Source organism: Erinaceus europaeus, chromosome 4 (genome assembly GCF_950295315.1).
Source record: "Erinaceus europaeus chromosome 4, mEriEur2.1, whole genome shotgun sequence".
NCBI lineage: Eukaryota > Metazoa > Chordata > Mammalia > Eulipotyphla > Erinaceidae > Erinaceus > Erinaceus europaeus.
This window is the reverse complement of record NC_080165.1, coordinates 95,515,182-95,539,171: the sequence shown is the minus strand read 5'-3', so window position 1 is coordinate 95,539,171 and position 23,990 is coordinate 95,515,182. Positions and strand designations below refer to the sequence as shown.

The 23,990-nt window shown below is 52.1% G+C and overlaps 1 protein-coding gene across 1 annotated transcript; it reads right to left on the bottom strand.

Moving 5' to 3' along the window:
* Window positions 1-1,660: 1,660 nt before the first annotated feature.
* On the bottom strand, window positions 1,661-21,156 carry MCM5 (minichromosome maintenance complex component 5). The gene is made up of 16 exons (XM_007538607.3): window positions 20,955-21,156; window positions 18,360-18,486; window positions 18,133-18,261; window positions 15,318-15,490; window positions 15,077-15,232; window positions 12,082-12,248; window positions 11,771-11,942; window positions 10,254-10,365; window positions 9,627-9,770; window positions 9,279-9,344; window positions 9,000-9,176; window positions 8,202-8,314; window positions 6,974-7,102; window positions 4,739-4,881; window positions 2,802-2,929; window positions 1,661-2,014 (listed from the first exon to the last, which is right to left on the bottom strand). Exons 1-16 carry the CDS (start codon window positions 21,119-21,121, stop codon window positions 1,913-1,915), a joined length of 2,205 nt encoding a protein of 734 aa, XP_007538669.1. The 5' UTR covers window positions 21,122-21,156; the 3' UTR covers window positions 1,661-1,912.
* Between the last annotated feature and the right edge of the window lie 2,834 nt (window positions 21,157-23,990).

Here is a 23,990-nt window from a genome sequence, read left to right as displayed (position 1 = left end):
GGGAGCTACTCCCTGGACGCCATGCCTCCAGGGACATCAGGGTGTTGGCTAATTCGCAGGCTGTCCCATTCTTTTTTTTTTTGTATAAATTTATTTTATTTTATTTTTAAGAAAGGATTAATTAACAAAACCATAGGGTAGGAGGGGTACAACTCCACACAATTCCCACCACCCAATCTCCATAACCCACCCCCTCCCCTGATAGCTTTCCCACTCTCTATCTCTCTGGGAGCATGGACCCAGGGTCATTGAGGGTTGCAGAAGGTAGAAGATCTGGCTTCTGTAATTGCTTCCCCGCTGAACATGGGCGTTGACTGGTCGGTCCATACTCCCAGTCTGCCTCTCTCTTTCCCTAGTAGGGTGTGTCTCTGGGGAAGCTGAGCTCCAGGACACATTGGTGGGGTCTAGGCTGTCCCATTCTACCGACACCTCCAGCCCAGCGTGGAGAAGGACCTGACACACAAACACTGATGCCTCCAACGCTCATCAGAGTATTTGCCTGCATCGAGTCAAGAGAAGAGAAAGCGGAAGTGCTTGTGATGCTCTGAGATGGATCCAAACAAGACCAAAAGCTACTCAGAAATTTCTCTTAACTACCAGAGAAGAAACAAGGCTTTGATGGTGAGTCAGAGGGAGCTGACCGTACCCTCTTGTCTTCTCCATTTCCTGGAACATTGTATTAGAAGGTTTTTGGCAGCTTGAAATTGCACTAAGGTACACGTATGGGTGACAGTTGACGCAGTTGGCTTTCCTGCTTAGGTTTTTTCAAAGTCTGACTTAAAAGTCCATTCTTACTTGGTGGTTATTTCTAAACACTTTTATCTGACAACAGTCAAAATGAAGCATTTAACACACTTCTAAATTTGTGTCTTCCATGAGTCTTTTCCTTCTAAATGCCCCTGAGTTGAAGCTTCTAGTTCATGAGTACTTTTTTTTTTTTTTTTGTGAATTGCAGCTTTTTAAAAACAGAAGATATTGGTATTTCAGTATGTGACAAAATACTGACCAAAAACCTAGTACTGTTCATTTCCCCAATACTGCCATGACTAGTCCGACTAGTCCTTTCTCCAACTCAAACCTCACAGTTCAACAATGTCACGGCTTCCTGGTGACATAGTGCAGGAGTCAGAGGCCCAGCACATTCACCTACTGTGCTGCAAGTGTCAGGAATAAGTGTTCCTGGGACCAGGTGGTGGCACACCTGGTTAAGTGCACATGTTACAGTGCACAAGGACTCAGGTTCAAGCCCCCAGTCCCTACTTGCAGGGGGAAAGCTTTGCAAGTGTGCAAATGGTGAAGCAGTGTTGCAGGTGTCTCTATGTCTCTCCCTCTCTATCACCACCTTCCCTCTCGACTTCTGGCTGACTCTATCCAGTAAATAAAATAAAGATAATAAAAAAAAAATTAAAAAAAAAAAAGGAGTAAGTGTCCCAGAGCGCTGTGGCTGCCCAGAGCCTCCCCACAGAGCCTGCGCCTCCCGGGCCACCACTTGCTTACCTACACACAGGCAGCATCACCCCCTTTGAGGACAGGGAAACTGAGGCCCCACAAGGCCCAAGGAAGGCAGTCAGTGTGAGTGCAGAACCAGTTTCTAAAGCCTACCCAACCTAAGCTGCTGGGGACAGTGGGCACAGGACTAAGACACACTTCAGAAACACCACAGAGCGTAGCTGGCTTTATTGCCCACTGGCAGTTGAAGGACAGAAGCACACACTCACATGGACACAGGACACAGGTCTGTCTGACCCCAAAGCATGTCTGTCCTGGCTCTGGGCCTGCTGTGCAGACACGAGGGGGTGACACACCAATACTGCAACAAGCTCCAAAAGCATATTTCCTGGCCAGCAGCCCAAGCGGATGCTCTATCCTGCTCTCCTCCGAGTCCGGGGGTGGTGAGGAGGCGTTGCAGAGCTCACTTGAGACGGTAGAGGACCTTGCGCTGCATGCGGTGCTGTAGCTCCCCGCGCCGCAGCATGAGCTGCAGGACCTTGAGGATGGCGTGCTCCGGGTATTTCTGTGGAACGGCAGGCCAATGCAGGTGCTGACTCCAGGGGACCCCCACATACCCACTCCCAAGTCTGGAAAGTTTGCACCTCTACCTCCCTGGTTTTGGCTGTGCTGGAGAACAGGCTGGAGCCCCCAGCTGTGTGAGGCAAGTGCTCTGTCACTGAGCTACATCCAGCCCCCATGCCATGTCCTCCCAGCCTGATCAGCAAGGCTAACACTTCTTGTGGGCCTACTGTGTGCTCGCACCAAGCCCTCAGCAGTATCAACTTATCCTGTCTCCACAGTCCTATGCCAGCTGGGAATTCCCCTCATTTCTTAGGGGAGGAAACAGGCACAGGAGAACGGCCACATCACTTACTCAAAGTCACAGAACAATTGGGTGGTAGAGCTGGACCCCAGTCAAGCTTTCCTGACTCTACAGCCCGTGCTCCTGACAACCTCTCAGCCCACCCACAGGATGGGCAACAAATGCTCCCAGGGTCACAGTGAGATGCTGGAAAGACAGGAAACTGAGGCCAGAAGCCAGGGTACTCCTGTGACTTTACAGATGATGACAAGCTCTTCATAGCAACTAAAGAGCACTGTCCCCAGTGAACTGGGAGAGCTCAGCTTCCTGGGTCTGCCACTCCCCACCCCACAACCCTACCCTCCAAAAATGGAGGACAGAACAGGAAAAGACCCCAGCACATGAGCAGCAGTTCCCAAGAGAATGATGGGAACAGGTGTGGGGTAGTAAGAAGAATCACCCCTCCCCTGTCCAGGCTTCTCTGCCATGGGGGTCTGAGGAAGCCCACCTGCTTAGTGAAGTCCTGAATAATGCTGTGCTCTGACACCTGGGAGCCAATGGCAAAGCGGCGCTTGAGCTGCTTCTCGATGCGGCTGAGCGTCTCCTGGTCCTCCTGGCTAGTGAAGCCTTCCACCCCTGTGGGTGCAGATGGTGAGCCGGGGTGGCCAGAACCAGCAGTGGGGAGAGGTAGGGACAGCAAGGACCGAGTGAGAAGGTGATGGGGGGGAGGGTTGGTGCCTGATCACCCCAGAATCAACCCTGGTCCCAGGGTACAGCAGGTGGGAGGGCCAGGGCCATAGCCAGGAGGACCCCAGGGTGTCTGTCAGTTGTTTCCTGGGTTCTGGTGAGAAGAGCAGCCACAAGGGGACTGAGGGGACTAAGAGGGTACAAGCTGGCTTTCTGGGGGAAACTGGAAATACACAGGCACTCTCCAGCTAGAAGGGCAGCAAGGACACCTCCTGGGAGACCTAGGTAGGGAGCTGGAGGGGCCAACTGGTGCCCCCAGCAGAGGGGGGAGGCCACCCTTAGGATCACCTCTGTGAGGGCTGGGGCAGGCTTCCACCACAGGGCTATCTCCCTGCCCTCATTCCCCAGCCCTGCATGGTCTCCGTGTTTCAGCTCAGGAGGTGGTGGTGGGCAGTGAGCAGTGGTTAGAATGACCAAGGGACCGAGCCTCCAGGCTAAAGTGTGGAGTTTCCTCGGCAAACTCCCACAAAGACTGCAAGGCCCTGTTCACCTTTCACTGCCACTCCCCGTCCCCCCCACCACCATTAGCAAACATCTCACATGACACAAAGCCCCCCATGGCAGAGACTGGGTCTTCACCAAAGCTGGGGGAGGAGTGAGACCAGCTACCTGAAGGGTCCATCAGAGATGGCTGCAAGCACTCAGCTTCCTTCTGCTGGGAGTGCTACCCCAGAGCGGAGCCCTGGCTTATTTCACTCCAGTCCCCCCAGAGAGGTGTCCCCTGGCCTGACTAGTCTGCTTCTCGGACACCTGCCTCTCCCTACCTGACATGTGACACTGCCCCCCCCCCCAAAAGCTGGGCTAGAGACTTGTCCTCTCTTACAGCTCCAGCCACTCAGAGCAGTGCCTGGCCAGGCTCAGCATAACTCCGCTCCTATGGGGCTTTCTCCTCACAGGGCCTGTCAGAGGACATCTGCTGAAAGGCTGGGCCTGGGGCTGGGACATGGCCTATACCAGCCTGGGGCCCAGAGGCCTGTGTCCTACCTAAGTGACCTTGAGAAAGGCCACTCTGTCTTTGTTTTGTCTCTACAGGAAGGACTCAGAGCCTAGCCTGGCTCGCAGAGAGTGGTTTTGAAGTGAAACCGAGGGAAGTTGCTCTTGAGCAGAAGAGGGATCGAGAATGATGGATGTGGGAGCTGGGTGGTGGCACACCTGGTTAAGTGTACATGTTATCAGGTACAAGGACCTGATTTGAACCCCCACTCACCTGCAGGGGGGATGTATCACAAGTGGTGAAGCAAGTAGAACAGGTGTCTGTCTCTCTCTCTTTCTATCTCCCTCCCTCTCAATTTCTCTCTGTCCTATCAAAGAAGAAAGTTTTTGTTTTTGTTTTTTTGTGTTTGTTGTTGTTTTTTTTTTTTTAATGGCTGCCAGGAGCTGTGAGTCTGTCAGGGCACTGAACCCTAGCGATAACCCTGGTGGCAAGAAGATAATTAAAAACAGAGTGATGGCTGTAGCCAAAAGCAGAAATGTGAGTAGAACCATAACTGAGTGACATGCCTGACCAGAGGTCTGGGTTTGAGAGCTGAGAGAAAAGCTGGCTTTCCCCCCGTTGAGGGAACTGGCTGGGGTTGGAAATGGGGACGGGCTTGATGCCAGTGAGAAAAGAGTCCAGGCGCCCAGCAAACAGAAGCAACAAGCTCCCCGGGGCTCGCCTACGGCCCAAGGGGGAAGACCCCTCACCCTAGCCCTGCTCACCTGACAAGGTGCCCGACAAGGCAGCATCCAGTGTGGAGACCTGGAAGAGCCGCAGCGCCTCCTCCACGTCGGCCTCCGTGGCAAAGGGCTGCAGTTTCATCTTACCCAGGGACTCAGCAATGCGCACGATGGCCTCCAGCTGTCTGCGGGCACAGGGACACGGGCTTGGCCCAGCCTCCGCCACCTCAGCATTGGGTGCGAGACTTGGGACCTGTGGTTGCCCACAAACAGTTTTCCTTTCTTCCTTGGCAACAGAAGTCATCTTTCTTTTTTTTTTTTTTTTTTTTTTTTAGGACAGAGAGAAATGGAGAGGAGGGGAAGACAGAGAGGAGGAGAGAAAGATAGACACCTGCAGACCTGCTTCACTGCCTGTGAAGCGACTCCCCTGCAGGTGGGGAGCCGGGGTTCGAACCGGGATCCTTATGCTGGTCCTTGTGCTTTGCGCCACCTGCGCTTAACCCGCTGCGCTACAGCCCGACTCCCACAAGTCATCTTTCATCCTAGCATTGGGCCAGATGTCATCACCTTGCCTTTCCTACAGGGTAGTGTGTCTAAGTGACACACACTCTGGGTGATTCCATCGTGTGTCTTTAAAACACAGACCTGGTGGTCCGGGAGGTGGTGCAGTGGATAAAGAACAGGACTCTCAAGCCTGAGGTACAGAGTTCAATCCCCGGTAGCATATGTACCAGAGTGATGTCTGGTTCTTTTTTTAAATTTTTATTTATTTATTTATCTATTATCCCTTTTGTTGCCCTTGTTTTTTATTGTTGTTGTGGTTATTATTGTTATTAATATCGTCATTGTTAGATAGGACAGAGAGAAATGAAGAGAGGAGGGGAAGACAGAGAGGTGAAGAGAAAGAGAGACACATGCAGACCTGCTTCACTGCCTGTGAAGCAACACTCCTGCAGGTGGGGAGGCGGGGGCTCAAACCGGGATCCTTATGCCTGGTCCTTGTGCTTCATGTCACGTGCACTTAACCCCTGCACTACCACCCAACTCCCGATGGTTCTTTATCTCTCCTCCTATCCTTCTCATTAATAAATAAATAAAATCTTTAAAAAAACCACACAGACCTGGGTTGGCTGGTGGCTACATTACCAAGTGGAAGGACCTGAGTTAAAGCATCTCCCCCCCCCCCCCGGCTCTCCGCAGGCAGAGGTGGGAAGCTTCACCAGCAGTGAAGCAAAGCTGCAGGTGTCTCTTTCCCTTTCCCTCTCTGTCTCCTTTCCCCACTCAACTTCTCTCTATCCTATCAAGTAAAATAGAAAGAAGAGAGAGGGAGGGAGACAGAAAGGAAAAACAGCCTTGGAAGCAGTGGATTCGTCATGCAGGTACAAAGCCCCTGTAGTAAAGTAACCCCAGTGGTAATAAAAGAAAAAAAGGGGGGCAGGTGGTGGTGCACCTGGTTGAGCACACATGTTACAGTATACAAGGACCTGGGTTCAAGTCCAAGGTCCCCACCTGCAGGGGGAAAGCTTTGCGAGTGGTGAAGTAGTGCTGCAGGTGTCTGTCTCCCTATCACCCCCTTCCCTCTCGATTTCTGGCTGTCTCTACCAAATAAATAAATATAAATAAATGTAAATTTTTTTTAAAAAAGATTATATATATATATATATCCTTCTTTTTCTTCTCACTAGAAAGTGGAGATGATGGCTACAGATCCAGCAGCCCCATTGAACTATGAGGTGGGTGAGACTGAAGAAGTCTAGGTTGCTGGTAACACTGAAAAGCCAGCGTACCAGTGCTGGACCATTTACCTCAGGACACGGAGTAACATCAACATACTTGTTACTTTATCTGGGATTGTTACAGCACAGGCACTACTGACAATCAGGGCTTATGGCGGGCTTTAAACCAGACAGGCCCAAGCTCTGACTCACTACATTTTATACAATCACAAGAACAAGAAGTAAACAACAAAAATAAGTAAGTAGAGATCCAGAGAAGGAGAGCCATTTCCCTACGGTCACCCCATGAGCTAGAGGCCCAAGGGACCCAGCCTCCTGGTTCCCAGGCTAACTACTCCTTCACCCTCAGACACCACTCCTGACCTCCCCCCACCCACATTCCCAATGGGGGAAGCCAGATAGAGCCCAGAACAAAGGACTCAGTTTCAGAGCCTTAGAGCAGCCAAGAACCATAGGCAGGGAGCACACTCTGTAGGGCCTCCTCCCACCTGTCCTGAGGGCAGGTGCTGTCCCCTCAAGCACACCCCAGCCCACTGCTTACCGAACGGTGATGGGGATGCTGGAGCGCCGGTCGATGTCCCGCTCGTGCTGCCGGGCCCCACTACGCATGAGGATGTAGCGGTTCTTCAGCTTCTCTGCCGCCTCTGCAGACAGCCGGGGGCCACACCTCCTGCAGGATGGGCACAGTGGTGACTGTTAGGCCCAGCAGGAATCAGGGTGCCCAACCCGTCCCCTGGCTCTGCGGGCCTGCAGACATGTGCTTTCCTACTGGGCAGGTCACTGGATGGTGGCAGGGAAGGGAGGGCTGTGGTCAGGTGCCTGGTGGCGCTGTCATAGCAAGCAGAATGGAGCCAGAGCCTGGCCTGCTGCAAGGGTGGCAGCTGTCCTAGTGACGGCTGGGTGACTCGTGCAACTGGGTCACCCACCACTACCCAGCACAGGGCCTTGGAGACCAACCTGTGCTCAACTTCCAGCAGCATCTGCAAAAGTCACTGGTTCAGGGAAACCTGAGCTCAACCTGCCTGACTCTTGGCCTGAGGTGGTGGGTGTAGGGGGTGTGCCTCAAGGACACTCAGGTATTTGACCAGCAGAAAGGACTCAGGAAGCCACCTGCTGCAGCACTTGAGCCCCCTGGATGACCCCTCCACCCTCAAGTCAGGCTGAGGTGCGGGTCAGTCTTGGCACAGTGGCTGAGAGCACAGCCCCTCAATTTAGGTACCTGGGTTCAAGTCCTGGTTCCCACTACCCTCTCCTGCCTGTGACTGCTTCCCCTTTCTTCTCCTCAGTTCCTCCCTCTGTGAATGAACACTGCAGTAGTCAGTGGGCTTCCGGGGAGGGCTGAGGTTCACATGCACACACAGTGCTCAATGAACACCTGGCTGAGAATACTGCTGGGGTCACCGTCGCTGGCAAGCCACCAGTGTTGAAACAGCTATTAATGCCACAGCCACTGTTCATGCTGAGAGTTTACTTGGTGCCAGGCTGTGCCATGTGTTTACTCACTGCCTTGTGACAGACTTACAGACAATTCCAGAAACACTGACAAGAAAACAGCTATATTAGAAGCCAATGGTGGCCCAGTCACATGGTAGAAGAGGGGAGGGGCAACAGCCAAAAAGGCACCCAGATCATCACTGCCTGTAACCTCAGGGCAATGGGGGAACTGAGATCTTGAGTACACATAGCTCTGTGGCTTCTTCTGGGGACCCCTGGGAGGAGCAGACCCAGGGAAAGGCTAGCCTCCTCAGTCAGGTGGCCCCAGGACTCACGTGCGGCAGTATGCGATAAACTTCTTCAGCTTGGCCAGGTCGATCTCACCCTCCACGGCCTGTGTTTGGGTTAGTGCGCTCACGTGCAGTGTGATGACGTGTTTGGCCAGCATCTGGACGGGAAGGGAAACAGGAGGTCAGCCCTCAGCAGCACCCCCAAGTCTAGTCCCCACAGAGAGGTTAGACAGACAGGCAGGGGGGAGGTGGCAGGGCAAAAAGTAGAGGGAAATGGGGGAGAGTGGTGTGCCTTGGTTTCCTGCAGGCTACTGGCTGGTGAGACAATGGGGAGAACCAGGGAGACTGCAGTAGCTCTGAGGCCCCAGGTTCACTCCCTGGCTCTATTATAAACAAGAGTGGAGCAGTGCTCTAGTCAAGACTCAAAACAGAAAGCTACAGTTCCCAAACTCCAGGCGTCTTCTCTGGCCATGAGAGAGATGGGACATGAAAACAAGTCTCCAAACAGGGGTCTTAGAAGAGGGGAGGGACAGGCAGACCCACCAGGGCCTCAGCACTCTGCGTTTGTCCAGGGCTTGGCAATTCAACCCTCAAATTTCCAGAAACTTACCGACCAGAGTTGGAGCTCCAATATTTACAAACAGATGCCAGTGCCCCCATTTTACATCCAAGGGAGTAAGCCCCCATGGATCACATAAAAGGCAGGACTGGGGCTCTCTACAGTCATCCACAAATGCCTCAACATCACTCCCCCACCCCCACCAGCTCTGACACCAGGACCCTAAGCCAAGCCCCCCAGCTGCCCACCCCCAGCGCACACCCAGCCGCCCACCCCCAGCGCACCATGTCCCTCTCCTCGTTGTGCTCATCCTTAACGATGAAGATCATGTCGAAGCGTGACAGGATGGTGGGCATGAAGTCAATGTTGTCTTCTCCCTTCGTCTCATCCCAGCGGCCAAACACCGAGTTGGCGGCAGCCAGGACAGAGCAGCGAGAGTTGAGGGTGGTGGTGATGCCAGCCTGGGAGGGTGGGGGAGGGAGGGCAGGCAGGTGATGCAGGGCCAGGGCTACGCAGCTCCTCGCACCCCGACTGGGCCTCTTGGGTTGTGGGAGGGCACTCACCTTGGCAATGGAGATGGTCTGCTGCTCCATGGCCTCGTGGATGGCCACGCGATCGTCCTCTCGCATCTAGGGAGGAGGAGGCAGTGTGTATCCATCAGAGCAGGGGGTCAGGGAGTAGTGGTACCCACTACAGGCCCCACCTCCAGAGCAGGCCAACAGTGGGAACCCAGTTACTGCAATCCCAGCAACTACTGGGGCACGCTTGCCTCTCCACACTGGCCAGACAGGGAACTGAGGTAAGGAGGTCAGGGTCCCCCAACATGCCTGGACGCCTGGCCTGGAACTCACCCCAGCTCCAGGTTGTGGGGAGCATCCGCAGAGCCCCTTTCTCACTGCCCTCACACCCACCTTGTCAAACTCGTCAATGCAGACAACGCCTCCATCCGCCAGGACCATGGCCCCACCTTCCATGATGAAGTTTCGAGAGGAAGGGTCCCTCATCACTGAGGCTGTCAGGCCAGCTGCACTACTTCCCTTTCCAGATGTGTACACCTGGGGGTAGATGGGGTGTTGGGGCCACAGAGATACCAAGCCACATGTCACAGCAGATGGATGCAGAGCTCAAGTCACAGGGATGAAGGGAGGCTGCCCAGGTACTGCATGGACCAGAACTGTCTATGGGAGTGGTCACAGCCATCCTTCCCCAGTCCCCAGAGTCCCAGGAAGCAGCCCTCACAGGCCTGGCTTACACCTGAACAAGGAGAAGCCCAGGGAAGAAGACTGACAGTTCCTGTGGCCTCAAAACTCAAGTGGAGAGTCCTGACCCAGGTATCCCTTCCCCAGTCCCTGTCCCATCTGTGTAGACCTGCATGTGACATACTATCACTGGGCCCTGACATGGGTCAAGTCCCAACCAGCCTCCACTATGCCCCCTATCTTGACGCAGCCATGGTGGGGGCGGGGGGTGCAAGGAACAGTCAGGGGAGTTGGATCCACCAAGGGCCCTGGGGAGAGCAGCTGGGGCCAAGCACTCACCCCGATGGGAGAACACTTCTCCACAAACTTCAACAGTTGGGACTTGGCCGTCCCTGGGTCCCCCAACATCAGCAGGTTGATGTCTCCTCGGCGGGTGAGTCCATCAGGGAGCCTGGGGGTCATGGGTAGGACAGCAAGGTGAGACTTCAAGAAGAGATGCGGCTCAGGCTGACGGTCAGTCTCCCAACATACTGACAGATTGACAGCAGACAGGGTTGGGGGCTCTGGGCAAGCTGTCACCCCCCTGGTCTAGTCTGTGCTAACAGGCCACTGAGTCACTTAGGCTGGGCTGAGGCACAGACAGCAAACAATCTGACAAACATCACTGGGAACTGGAAGAGGAAACGGGGGAGCTGCCAGCAGGCTATACGGTATGGAGGAGCCTCAGCCAGGGGCTGGAAGTCCCTTTGACTCTCTGTGCAGGAGCAGCCTCCCCAAGGGGCTGTCTGAGGGCTTCAGAGCTCAGGAGACAATAATGTTGGAAGTATTTTCCATACCTCTCCATATTTCATAGTTTGAAAAGGATGGTTTTTTAGTTATTATTATATTTATTTATATATTGGATAGAGACAGCCAGAAATCAAGAGGGAAGGGGGGATAGAGAGGAAGAGAGAATAGTCTGGAAGGTGGCGCAGTGGATAAAGTGTTAAACTCTCAAGCTATGAGGTCCCGAGTTCAATCCCCAGCAGCACATGTACCAGAGTGATGTCTGGTTCTTTCTCTCTCTCTTCCTATCCCTCTCATAAATAAATAAATAAATATTAAAAAAAAGAGAGAGAGAGGAAGAGAGACAGAGAGACACCTGTAGCACTGCTTCACCACTCATGAAGCTTTCCCCTACAGGTGGGGACTGGGGACTCGAGAACCTGGGTCCTTGTACACTATAACATGTGTGCTCAACCAGGTGCAACACCACCCACCCCCCTGAAAAGGATGGTTTTATAAAGATCAGCTTTTAGAATAGGCTATTGGAAATGTCGCGACTTTTCTATTTTTCTATGCGAAAATGTGTCATGACTTTTCCAAAACCCCAATGGCCTCAAAAGTGTTAGTTCTTAGGGCTGGGAGACAGCATAGTGTTTATGCAAACTGCTTTCATGCCTGAGGCTCCTTGGTCCCAGGTTCAATCCCTAACACCACTACAAGCCAGAGCTGAGCAGTGCTCTGGTGTCTCTCTCTATATATGTATTTCTCTCATTTAAATAAATAAAATGTTTAAAATGCTAGTTAGTTTTTGTCCTTTTCCATGTCTTGTGCTTGTGGAAAACTGGGTTTAGAAAGGTGTCGTCTCTGACCCAAGGCTGCACAGTTAAAAAAAAAAAAGTAGCAGAGACTAGATGTCAGTCTTGTCTCCAAGATCACACACAAGTCTCCCAACTGCACTCATCAAGCACCCCATCAGGGTGGGTGGAGAAGAGTTCAAGGCACCACCAACTGGCTGATGGTCTGCGAACTGGGAAAGGCAGGAAGGGCTGAGCACACCAGAAGGGAGGGAGAGAGAGCACCAGCCACCTCACCTCTTCCGGGACCCACCAAAGAGTAGGCAGGCAATGGCCTTCTTCATATCCATGCCCCCAAAGATGGAGGGCGCGATGCTCTTGGAAATGACCTCATAAATGTTGGGGAGCGCAGCCAGACGGCGGAACTCCTCCTCCTCCTGGGGGGTCACAGCCCCAGTGAAGCTGCGGCCTAGGGAAACAGGGAACAGGACAAGAGTGTTGACTGCAGGGAGCAGGGGGTGGGGGGCACGAGGCACAGGCATCACCCGAGGCAAACACACACACACATCCTGTGGCAGGGCCAGGTTGGGACCGAGGAGCTGACTCACCAGAGCCGTCTGTGTCCACCTGGATGCCCAGGACTCGAATGTAGGAGCTCCGGATGCCCACGCCCACCCGGTCACGGCCTCGGCTGGATGTCAGGCCAAACTTCTTGATGGAATAGATGCCCATAATAGTGACCCTATTCCCAGGCACGACCTTGTCACACAGATACCTGAGGACAGAGGAGAAGTGAGCCCACTGGGGCCAGTGACTCAGCCACCCCATCACCCTCAGGGCCCAGCACTGCTCCAGCAGTATCCCCAATCCAAGCAGACTCCAAGCCTCCCTCTTGCCACCCTGAGCTTGGGGTGCCGACCATCCTGGGCCGGATCTTCTCACTGCCATCAAAGGCTTGTTACACTGGATGGGGCTGGAGGGGAGACCCAGCACCCCACCACCACCAACTCTTTACCTCCCGTGTCTCTCCCCCCTCACAAGCCCTTCAGAAGAAGCATTTCCACCTCCTGCCTCACTCTTGACTCCCAGGCACTCTCCAGTCCAGGCAAGTCATTTCACCCCTGGATTTCTACCTTCTCTCTTGATAAATAAGCTGTTGAAGCAGGAAGTCTCCCACTCTTTCTGGCCAGAGCCAAGGAGATGTTATCTGTAATTGGCACTCAAGCCGGCTGACCCCTGCCTGCTCTTAGAGAAATCACCAAGTCTGTGGGGGATGGGGGAGGGGCCCTGTGAGGAAGTACCCCACAGGGTGCCCACACAGGACACAGTCCCACCCTGTGAAGAGTCATCTTCACTGCCAATGCCCTGTGACAACATTCAGTGGTTCCCCACCTCCACCCCACCCCACCCCCAACTCTAGCTGCATGGAACAAAAACCACTTGGAGAATATGCTAGCATGGCAGGGGAGACAGTGTAATGATTCTGCAAACAGATTCTCATACCTGAGGCTCCAAGGGCCCAGGTTCAATCCCCAGCACCACCATAAGCCAGAGCTAGGCAGTGCTCTGGGAAATAAAGAAACTAAGGGGGGGGCAGGCAGTGGCACACCTGGTTGAGTGCAGACATTATAGTGCACAAGGACCCAGGTTCATGCTACTGGTCCCCACCTCTGGGGGGAAGCTTCATGAGTGGTGAAGCAGGGCTACAGGTGCCTCTCTTTCCCTATCTACCCTTCCCCTCTCAACTTCTCTGTCTCTATCCAATAACAAATAAAAAGTTTTTTTTTCAAAAAAAAAAGGTGGTCCTGGAGGTGGCACAGTGATAAAGCTTTGGACTCTCAAGCATGAGGTCCCAAGTTCGATCCCCAGTAGCACATGTGCCAGAGTGATGTATGGTTCTTTCTCCTCCTGCCTTTCTCATAAATAAAACCTAAAAAAATAAATAAAAACAAACAAACAAAAAAAAGGGAGTCAGGTGGTAATGCAGCAGGCTATGGGCATGTGGCGCAAAGCGCAAGGATCAGCATAAGGATCCTGGTTCGAACCCCCAGCTCCCCAGCTGCAGGGGAGTCGCTACACATGCGGTGAAGCAGGTCTGCAGGTGTCTTTCTCTCCCCCTGTCCTCCCCTCCTCTCTCCATTTCTCTGTCCTATCCAACGATGACGACATCAATAACAATAGTAACTACAACAACAATGAAAAACAAGGGTAACAAAATGAAAAAATAATTATTTTTAAAAATTCCTTACTTAAAAAAAAAAAAAGCTAACATACACCAGGTACTTGGTGTTCAGGAAGAATGCTACACACCTGTGCACTTTTCAATTTCAATCTCACAGCCTGAGGGCTCATGCGCTCTCTCTCTCTATTTCAATACTTTATGTATTCATTTTAATAAGAGATAAAGAGAGAGGGGAGAGAGACCACAGCACTGCTCAGCTCTGACTTATGGTGGTACTGGGGATTGAACCCAGCTTAGAGCTTCAGGCATGAAAGTCTTTTTGCATAACCATTATGCTGTCTCCCTAGCCTGAGAGGGCTCTCCTCATCCCCCATTTACTCTAAGGAGACCAGAGCTCTAAAAGCTCATGGAACGTGCTCCCAGGTCTCACTTCCACACATTCCACTGCTGCTGCTGAGGACAGGAAGACCTCCAGATCTACTCAGGCTTACATATAAAAAACAAACACCTGCATGCGGAGTCAAGGATAAGACAGCTGGGAGTCAGGTGGTAGCATAGCAGGTTAAGCGCAGGTGGCGCAAAGCGCCAAGGACCGGCATAAGGATCCTGGTTCAAGCTCCCAGCTCCCATCCTGCAGGGGAGTCACTTCACAAGTGGTGAAGCAGGTCTGCAGGTGTCTATCTTTCTCTCCCCCTCTGTCTTCCCCTCCTCTCTCCATTTCTCTCTGTCCTATCTAACAAAGACGACATCAATAACAACAACAATAATAAGTACAACAATAAAAAAAAACAAGGGCAACAAAAGGGAATAAATATTAAAAAAAAAAAAAGATAAGACGGCTAAGAACTTCTGCATTTAGATAAAGACAGAAAGAAGAGACCCCGCAAAGGAGCTTCCTCCAGTGGCATGGCACCTCACATGTGGTACCAGGACTTAAACCTGGGTCAGGTGCATAGCAAGGTAGATGCCCCACCCAGTGAGCTCTCCCCCTTTCAAATCACACAGCAAAATGCAAGGCAGACTCACAGCAGAAACCCAGCAGAGCTAGGTGTTGGGCTGAGGAGAGAGTCAGTCTCCCGGCTGCGCCCCCCCCCCCCCCAGCACCTTACAGCTCTATGAGGGCCAAAGAGGCACCTCCAGAAAAAGTAAGGGCTCCAAGTCCAGGGGCTCCACCTTCTTAAGGCCATTACAGGTGCTGACCTGTACGGGAAGCCAATGCGTCCCTGCAGAGCACTGGACAAGAAAACTCAGAGCCAGTGCACTCTGCACAGCTCTAGGCATCCCCCCTCCACACCCACTCCCTACCCAACCACTCTGTGCCCCCCACTCCAGGCCATCGCGGGCTGCCCTGCACCACCACCACTCCCCCACCCCACCCCCACAGCTGTGCTCTGCCCGCCTGGCCCAGCCAGGCCCCTCACCTGTCACAATAGAGCTGCATGTGCCGGGGCATCTCGCCGTGGGGCACAGCGTCGGGCAGCTCCTGTAGCTTCAGGGTCTGGAAGTCCACGCACTTGCACTTATCTGGCATAATGAAGTAAGGGTCCAGTGGGCACTTGGGGCGCCCAGCCTGGTCTCTGTGGGGGAAGGTCAGGAAAGGTCACCAGAGGCCCCCAGGAGACAATCAGAAAAAGCCCCAGCCCTGTCCCCAGGCCCTCGCACGTGTTGCACTTGCGGGGCAGTGCGTAGCCCTCCAAGCCGGGCCTCATGGCGATGTTGGTGAGGGTGTTGCGGCAGCTGCGGCACTGGATGGAGATGCGTGTGGCCCTGGCGCGCACAGCAGAGGCGGCGATGACAATGCCCGGGATCTTCACCAGGTGCGACATCATGTCTGACTGCAGGAAGCAAAACAGGAGATGCACTGGGGTGCTGTGGGTTCAGGGAAGCTCCTCGGCTGTAATTTATTGGGAAGGGGGGGGCTGGGAGGTGAGTCAGTGGAGATAGAGCCTTGAACCCTCAAGCACAAGCACTAGGTCTCGAGTTTTAGCTCCAGTATTGCAAGTGGCAGAGGGATGCTCTGATTCTTTCCTCCTCTCTCATTAATAAGTAAATCACTAAAACTACAGTCTAGGGGAGGCCAAGGAAACAACCGAACATGTTAGAGCATAGAATCTGCATGCCTGAGGCCCCCAAAATATCAAGCCCAAAGGATTCAAACCCTGCCACCATTGGAGGCCAGAGTTTAGCGCTACTCCTCTCTCTCTCTTGTTAAAATAAATATCACAGTTTAGAAGTGGCCAGGGAAATAGTTCAGCCTCAGGCTCCTGGCTCTACTTCAGGTACCACATGTGCCAGAGCACCACAATGACTCCTCATGACTTAAATAATGAGATAGAACTGCTGGGGGAGACAGCATAATGGTTCTGCAAAAGACTCTCAAGCCTGAGGCTCTGAGGTTCCAAGTTCAATCCCCAGCACCACCATCAGCCAAGGCTGAGCAGTGCTCAAAAGGCTGACAATCACTGAATCTACAAGAAGGGATAGGGTTCATGCTACTATTCTGTCTACTTGTACGTGTGTCCTTTCTCAAGATAAAAAGCGAAATGAGAAAAGAGCTTTTCATTATCTTTCCTTTCTGCTTTCAGCAGGTTTCCTGGGAGTTTGGCCACAGGGTCATGGTGATGCCCTCTCTGAAGTCTGGGAGACAGGAGCAAGAAGCAAGCAGATCACAGAAGAGGAGGACAAAGCTGCAGGCACCTGTCTCAACCCCACTCCATACATACACACCACAGCTGCTAGAACAATCACAGAATCTCTCTCTGAAAGCCACACAAAAAGTTATAAGCCAACTGACACCACTTGACCTGAGTTAGAGCCAAGCTTGCCTCAGACCCTTTAAACCACTCCTTCCCCTGCACTCAGACTTCTGGAATGTCCCCGCTACTAGCAACTCACTGCCCAGAGCAGACAATTTGTTATCTGTCAGTGAGTCTGGAACAGGAAGTTTGTAGCTGGGTGGAGGTAAAGTCTGTCTCGCTGATGAAATAAGCCCCCTGCCATGTCCGCAGAGATCCGTGCTAATAACAGATACCCTGACTGGTCCCACTTGTGATCACAGGCCCCCGTCCTGTGCTGGACAGACGGAAGACACCTATAGTCCTGCTTCTGAATATCCCTGCCATCATGCTAACCAGGAAAGCCCAGCAGGGGATTCTAACGGGGTCATGGGATTCAAGTCAATTTCTCAGCATAGCATCTGGGTGCTGTGCACAATCAGGAGGTGCCATGAGCTGGGCAGGAAACCTGTGGGTCCCACTTGGCACAGCCACGTGTGTCATTTCTGTCGACTCTCACCCACCCTACGATTGAACCAGAGCAGCACTCTCTCCTCCTCCTTACAGCTCTCAGCTTCTGTTCCTGCTGACTTTCTAAAGTCTGCATAAAGGCAAGAGGATCTTTTGAAAAATGTGGCCAGCTCCTTCTCCATCTTCAGCTGCCATTTCCAGCTTCTCTGTGATTCCATCCACAGCTGGAAAGGCCCTTTCTGCTCGCCTTTCCTCAGGCCCACTCTGACCTGCCTGTTCCTGAGACACAGCCTCTGCCTCAGCAGGGCTTCCTCAAGTCTGGGATGCCCTTCCTTCAACTCCACGTCACTCAGACGCATTCCAAAGCACTTCAGAGACTTCCTCTCGGGGCCAGGTGGTGGTGCACCTGGTTGAGTGCACGTTACAGTGCAGAAGAACACAAGTTCAAACCTCGGGTCCCCACCTACAGGGGGAAAGTTTTGCAAGTGGTGAAGTAATGCTGCAGGTGTCTCTCTGCCTGTCTCCCTCTCTATCATCCCCTTCCCTCTCAATTTCTGGCTGTCTCTATCCAATAAATAAATAAAGATTTTTTACAAAGCCTGCAGGGCAAGAAAAAATTTAAAAAAAAAAAAAGACTTCCTTTCTAACCACCATGCTCCTGCCTTGGCTATTGTCCTCTTGAACCTGTCTGATGTGCTCAGAATTCAGCACTGCTAACCCCCTCAGTGCTCGTCCCCCTGTGGGCTCCACAGTGATGGTCTGCAACCTAAAGAGGTACCAGCCCAGCCAGCAATTGGGGGGGGGGGCTGACTCTGCCAGCCCTCTCCCTGGTGTGGGACCCAAGTGTCTCCTCATGTAGCTTGGCACAAGCTGGAACCTCCTTCATCCCGGCTCCCAATTTCTCTAAGCTGCTCCTGCAGACCTCACCCTCACAGGGGCATCTGTCTCTGCCTGCTCCAGAAGGACCATCATGCTTTCCCACTGCCCTCTGGGACCATGTGAAATGACCTCTGATGATGCTGGGTGCTTTGCTGTGTCTTGGGGTGGAGGCGGGTATAAACACAGGGTAAGAGGTTTGGTGTGTCGTCCAGCGCCTCCCCCACTGCAGAAACTCAAGGAACACTAGCTAAGGAGTTGACTTACAGAGATGGGATCAGAGAGGCCAAGCGAGCTGATGGGGGTACACAGCCTGTCCCCCTCCTCACCCTTGGGCCCAGGTTGAGCAGACCCACCTTGAGGCTGCGGATGCTGGATGGGCTGGCGTCCGACTTGAGCAAGACCTGGACGTCCTGCAGCATCTCCTCGCCACTGGGCCGGGGCCGGGTTACCTCATCAGCCACCTCCTTGGCAGCCTCCTCCAGCTGGGGGGGGGGGGGGGGGAAGAGGCTGTCAGCACCCAGGACAGGGTCAGTTCTGTGGGGGTGGTGGTGGCGGGGGGCACTGCATGGGGGGGACTCACAAGCTGCAGGTGTTCTGCTGGCTGCTTGTACAAGTAGTCAGCCAGGTCCTCATCGAAGCTGGCCAGGTCCTCCATCTCCACCTCGATCCAGTACTCACCCAGGTTGTAGTGCCGCTTGAGTTCATCCCTGGGGCAGGAGGGAAGAGGGAAGGGGTGAAAAAGGGTGTATAGAGGGGAGACCAGCAGACCTGCACCCTTCACTCTGGCCTTCTGGAAATCATGGGGTTCCAGGATTGGGCCCCGCAATGACGACCCAACCAGCAGGGCGCCCTCCTTGGCACCCGCCTCAGGAGGCTCTTCTGGTGGGACTCCTCAAGAGTCTGTAACAGCCCAGCAAATGTGCACAGCCTCACCACCCCCACCCCCCCACGCCCCCCACCAAGCCTATTCCTGGGCCTCATCTAAAGCCTCGCCCCCTCATTCAACTTTCTGTCGGGGAACCATCTAAAATAGCCAGCCCAGGGTCAAGAAAATAGTGCAGCTATAGTGCACAAGGCATGTATTCCCAACGTCCCAGCTTCAATCCCCATGCAACAGCCAAAGCTTAGCAGTGTTCTGGTCAAAAGTAAATAAATGAGGGAATGGGCAGTAGTGCAATGGGTTAAGCGCACGCAGCGCGAAGCGCAAGAACCGGTATAAGGAACCTGGTTCGAGTCCCTGGCTCCCCACCTGCAGGGGAGTCACTTCACAGGCAGTGAAGCAGGTCTGTCTTCCCCTCCTCTCTCCATTTCTCTCTGTCTCATCCAACAACCATATCAATAACAGCAACTACAACAACAATAAAAAACAAGGGCAACAAGAGGGGAAATAAATAAATAAATAAATTACTCAGTCTAGACTATAAAGATTTTTGGGGGGCTGGGTGGTGGCACTTCTGGTTGAGTGCCCACGTTACATTGTACAGTTCAAGCCCCTGGGAGGAAAAGCTTCACAAGAAGTGGAGAAGTCATGCAGGAGTCTGTCTCTTTCTTTCCCTGTCTCTCCCTTCCCTCTCGATTTCTGAGTGTCTCTATCCAATAAGTAAATAAATAAACTTAAAAAACTTTTAAAAAAATAGTTTCTTGATGGGCTGGGAAGACAGCATAATTCTACAAATGACTTTCATGTCTGAGGCTCCAAAGTCCCAGGTTCAATTCCCAGCACCACCATAAGCCAGGAGCAAGCAGTGTACCGGTGTCTCCCTCTCTTTCTCTCATAAAGATAAATAATACAATTTCTTTTTTTAAAAAAGGAAAAAGAAAAACCTTTAAAATAAAAAGTGTTTCCTGCTCTAACAGGCTGCCTGGCACCTGTGCCCATGCAGCTGCTCCTGTCTGGAAGGCCTCTCACAACTCAATCATCAGCTTAAATTCCAGCTTTTCGGGAAAACTTGCCAACTCCTCTTTCACAAACTCTTGTGAGTCTCTATGCCTCACTCCCTGACTTAAATGAGTATCTCAGGACTTGGCCAAGTGCCAGTCACACAGGTGGTCGATGTCAACTGGCACCTGGACAAAGGGAGGCAGAAGCATCGTGCTCCCTTTACAGAGACACCATCACTTGGAAGTCCCTCAGCTAATGACTGGTCAGAACCAAACCCATTCTCTCTGCATTTTAAAGTCTTGGGGAGGGGGTACAGGGGTGCTGGATGGTGGCTCAACCAGTAGAGCAAAATATTCCCATGCACAAATGCCAGTATTTAAGCCCCTACTCCCCCTCTGCAGGAGAAAAACTTCACAAGCAGTGAAACATTGCTGCAAGGGTCTCTGTCTTTCCCTCCCTATCTCCCCTCTAATTTCTGTCATACAAAAAAGGAGGTGCGGCTGGTGACACACCTTTTTGAGGACACATGTTCCAATAAGCAAGGACCCAGGTTCCAGCCCCTGGTCCCCACTGCAGGAGAAAAGCTTTGAGTGGTGAAGCAGTGTTGGAGGTGTCTCTCTGTCTCTCTCTGTACCTACCTCCCCCTTCCCTCTCAATCTCTGGTTGTCTCTAGCCAATTAATAAAGATAATAATAATAATTTAAAAAAAAACTTTTATCTTAAAAAAAGAAAGAAAATGGAAAAAAAAAAAACAGCTACCAGGAAGAGTGGATTCATAGTCCGAGCAGTAAGCCCCTGCGATAACCCTGGTGGAAAAAAAATAAATATATATAAACAAAGTCCTAGAGAGGGAGACTAAGACAATCTGACATGACTTGACAGGTTGTACAGTAACTAAAAGTAGGGAGTTGGCCCAGCTCATTCATACCTGGCACACAGGAGATGCTCACCAATAGATGAGTGGTAAAGGAAGGAAGGAAGGGAGGGAGGGAGGGATAATTACCAACCTCACCCAAAGACAGCGCAGTGAGGGTGGGGAGAATAAGAGGCTTAAGAACAGAAACAAGTCTTGCAGTAAAAATAATAACAATATGGTTGAGGGCATATGTTACAAGGCACAAGTCCGCAGCCCCCACTCACAGGGGGGAAGAGCTTCATGAGCAGTGAGGGCGCAGACCTGCTGGGGGAGGTGGGGATGCGTGGGGATCAGCCCCTGAGCCGGGGGGTCCCTGCCTCTGTGCCACGAGGGCCGGGGCTCGGCCGGGCGCCTGCGGGGTGCCCCCCACCCCGCACCTGTATTTGAAGGTGAAGCCGGTGCGGTCGGTGCCCACCCGGTACTGCCGCAGGAACTCCTTGAAGCGCCTCTGCAGCTGCGACTTGCGGGCCTGGCCCTCTTCGGCCGCAGGGTCCCCCCCGAAGCTGTCGCTGTAGAAGATGCCGGGGTCGTCGAAGCCCGACATGACGGCACCTGGCGCGGGGACAAAGCGCTGGAGCAACCTACTCCCCCGGCCCTGCACCCCAACGCCCTGGTCTCGGCTCCGAAAGCGGGGTGGGGGCCCCCGGCCGCCAGGCGGAGGTCTGGGGATGCGGGCGGACACCTCCTCCTACACACATCCAGGCCCCGGATCCCGGGATCAACTAGGAGAACAACCCCCGCCAGCAGCCACTGCGCCCCACACCGCAGTGGAGCTGGCCTCACCTCGGCAGCGATCGGAACCCAGAAACCAGCACCGCAGCTGCCCGCGGCCACTGAGTTTTCGCGGGAAAAACCGGACGTCACGTTCAGACACCCGGGACCGCTGCGCTCTCATTGGCTGGTCGGGGCCCAACGGCCAACGATTGGACCGCTCCCCAGACCAGCAACCGGCGAGGGTTGGCTGCTAGTCGAATGACGTCGTATCTCTGGCCTCCTTCCGGGCTCCATTTTAAGTGTCGGATAATCTGGCGCGAAACTTCTGGCCAAAGAGGAAGCGGTCTCGCGACGAGGGGCGGGGCAGACGGGAAGATGGCGGCAGGAGACCGGGACTTTGTTGGGGGCGGGGCCTCAGGAAGAGCCGCGCAGGCGCGCTGAGGCGTCCTGCAACTGCACATCTGGTCCCTGGAACTCAGGTGTTCTGCGTCCTGAAGGCGTACTCTCTGGCCCCAGTGAGCCGCCTGCCCCGCGTCTTCTCACCCAAAACACACTTCCAGAAATTGGAAATTGACCAAAAATAGGCACTTCTGGTCTGAACATTATAAGCTTGGGGTGGAGGGGGGTCCTTTATTTATTTATTTATTTATTTATTTATTTTTAATGAGAGAGATAAAGAAAGAGGGAGAGTGACCAGAGCACTGCTCAACTAGGGCTTATAGCGGTGCAGGTGGGAACTGAACCTGGGTCTTCAGAGCCTCAGGCAAGAGAGTCTCTTTGCATGACTATTATGTTGTCTCCCTTGCCCCCCTTTTCTTTCTCTTTCTACTTTTCTTTCGTTTTTTTTGTTTGTTTTGTTTTGTTTTTGTTTACCAGAGCACTACTCACCTGGGCCCTCAGAGACTCAAGCATGAAAGTCTTTTTGCATAACCATTATGCTATCTCCCCAGTCCTTATTTTTTCTTTTAATTTATTTATTTATTACTGCATAGCGAGAAATTGAGAGGGGAAGGTGGAGACTGGGAAAGAGACAGAGCCTTGCAGCCCTGCTTCACCACTCATAAAGTTTCCTTCCTGCATGTGTGGGGGTGGGGGGCTTAAACCTGGGTCTTTGTGTGCACTGTAAAGGGTATGCTTAACCTGGTGCACCACCTCCTGGCCCCCATTTTTTTCTAACCGTCTGTTTTTTCATTGTTTGGCAATGCTTAAAATTTGTGAAAATTCACAACCAGCTTCCCAGCCTAGGTTGAAACAGGAAGATTTGGCAAAGCTACACATTCTCAAATAACAAGAGCTACATAATCACCCCGTTTTCTTTTTCATTCCCACTACCTTGTGTGACTGGAAAGTGTTTTTTCCCCTTTGCCACATTTACTAGTGTAGACGTGTTTTTCTTTTAAAAATATTTTGTTTATTATGTATTAGAGAATTTCACGAGTGAGAGAGCAGTGGAAGAAACAAGCCAGAACACCACTTGTATATGACATGCCAGGGATCAAACCATGAAACACACACACATGTTATTTATCAATGAGAGAGTGAACCAGAGCATCACTCTGGCATATGTAATGCCAGGAATTGAACTCAGGACCTCATACATATAAGTCCTGTGCTGTAGTATTTGCACAACTTCCCGATTACCATACATACATTTCCAAGGAGCGTTAAAATGTGTGTGTTGGGCGGCAGTAGATAGCATAATGGTTATGCAGAGAGATTCTCCAAAGTCCCAGGTTCAATCCCCCATACCACAATAAACCAGAGCTGAGCAGTGCTCTAGTAAAAAAAATAATTAATTAGTGGTCTGGGAGATGGTGCAGTGGATAAAGCATCAGACTCTCAAGCATGAGGTCCTGAGTTCAATCCCCAGCAGCACATGTACCAGGGTGATGCCTGGTTCTTTCTCCTATGTTTCTCATTAATAAGTAAATAATTTTTTTAAATAACTAATTAATTAAATTTTTTAAAGTGTGACTTTTTAAGGTGGATGAAAATTATAGCAAATGGATTTTAAACTGACTTAAAAAGAGGAGAGGGGTCTGGCAATGGCACACCAGGTTTAATCCACAGAGTACAAAGCACAAGGACCCACGCAAATCTTTGAGCCCCAGTTTGAGCCCCAGGCTCCCCACCTGCAGGGGGATCGCTTCACAAGTGGTGAAGCAGATCTGCAGGTGTCTCTCTGTCTCTCTTACTCTCTTACTCTCTCTCCCTGTCCCTTTTCAGTTTTCTTTCTGCCAAGATCTGTGGATTCGCAGTGCCAGTGATAACCCTGGAGGCAAGAAAAAAAAAAAAAAGATTGTACTTGAGATACTTTCACATAAGAGAAGGAAGCCGGAGTACATACAGCATCTTACTCTTTTTAATGTTTATTATTATTTTTTTATTTATATGGGATAGAGACAGAAGTTGAGAGGGAAGAGGAAGACTGAGAGGAAGAGAGATACCTGCAGCCTGCTTCACCACTTGCAAAGCTTCTTTCCCTGTAGAGGCTTGAACCCAGGTCCTTGCATACTGTAACATGCTACTCTATTGGGTGTATCACCATCAGGCCCCCAATTTTACTTATTTATTTATCCCTTTTTGTTGCTTTTGTTTTATTGTTATAGTTATTATTGCTGTTGTTACTGATGTCGTCAGTGTTGGATAGGACAGAGAGAAATGGAGGAGGGGAAGACAGAGAGGGGGAGAGAGAGATA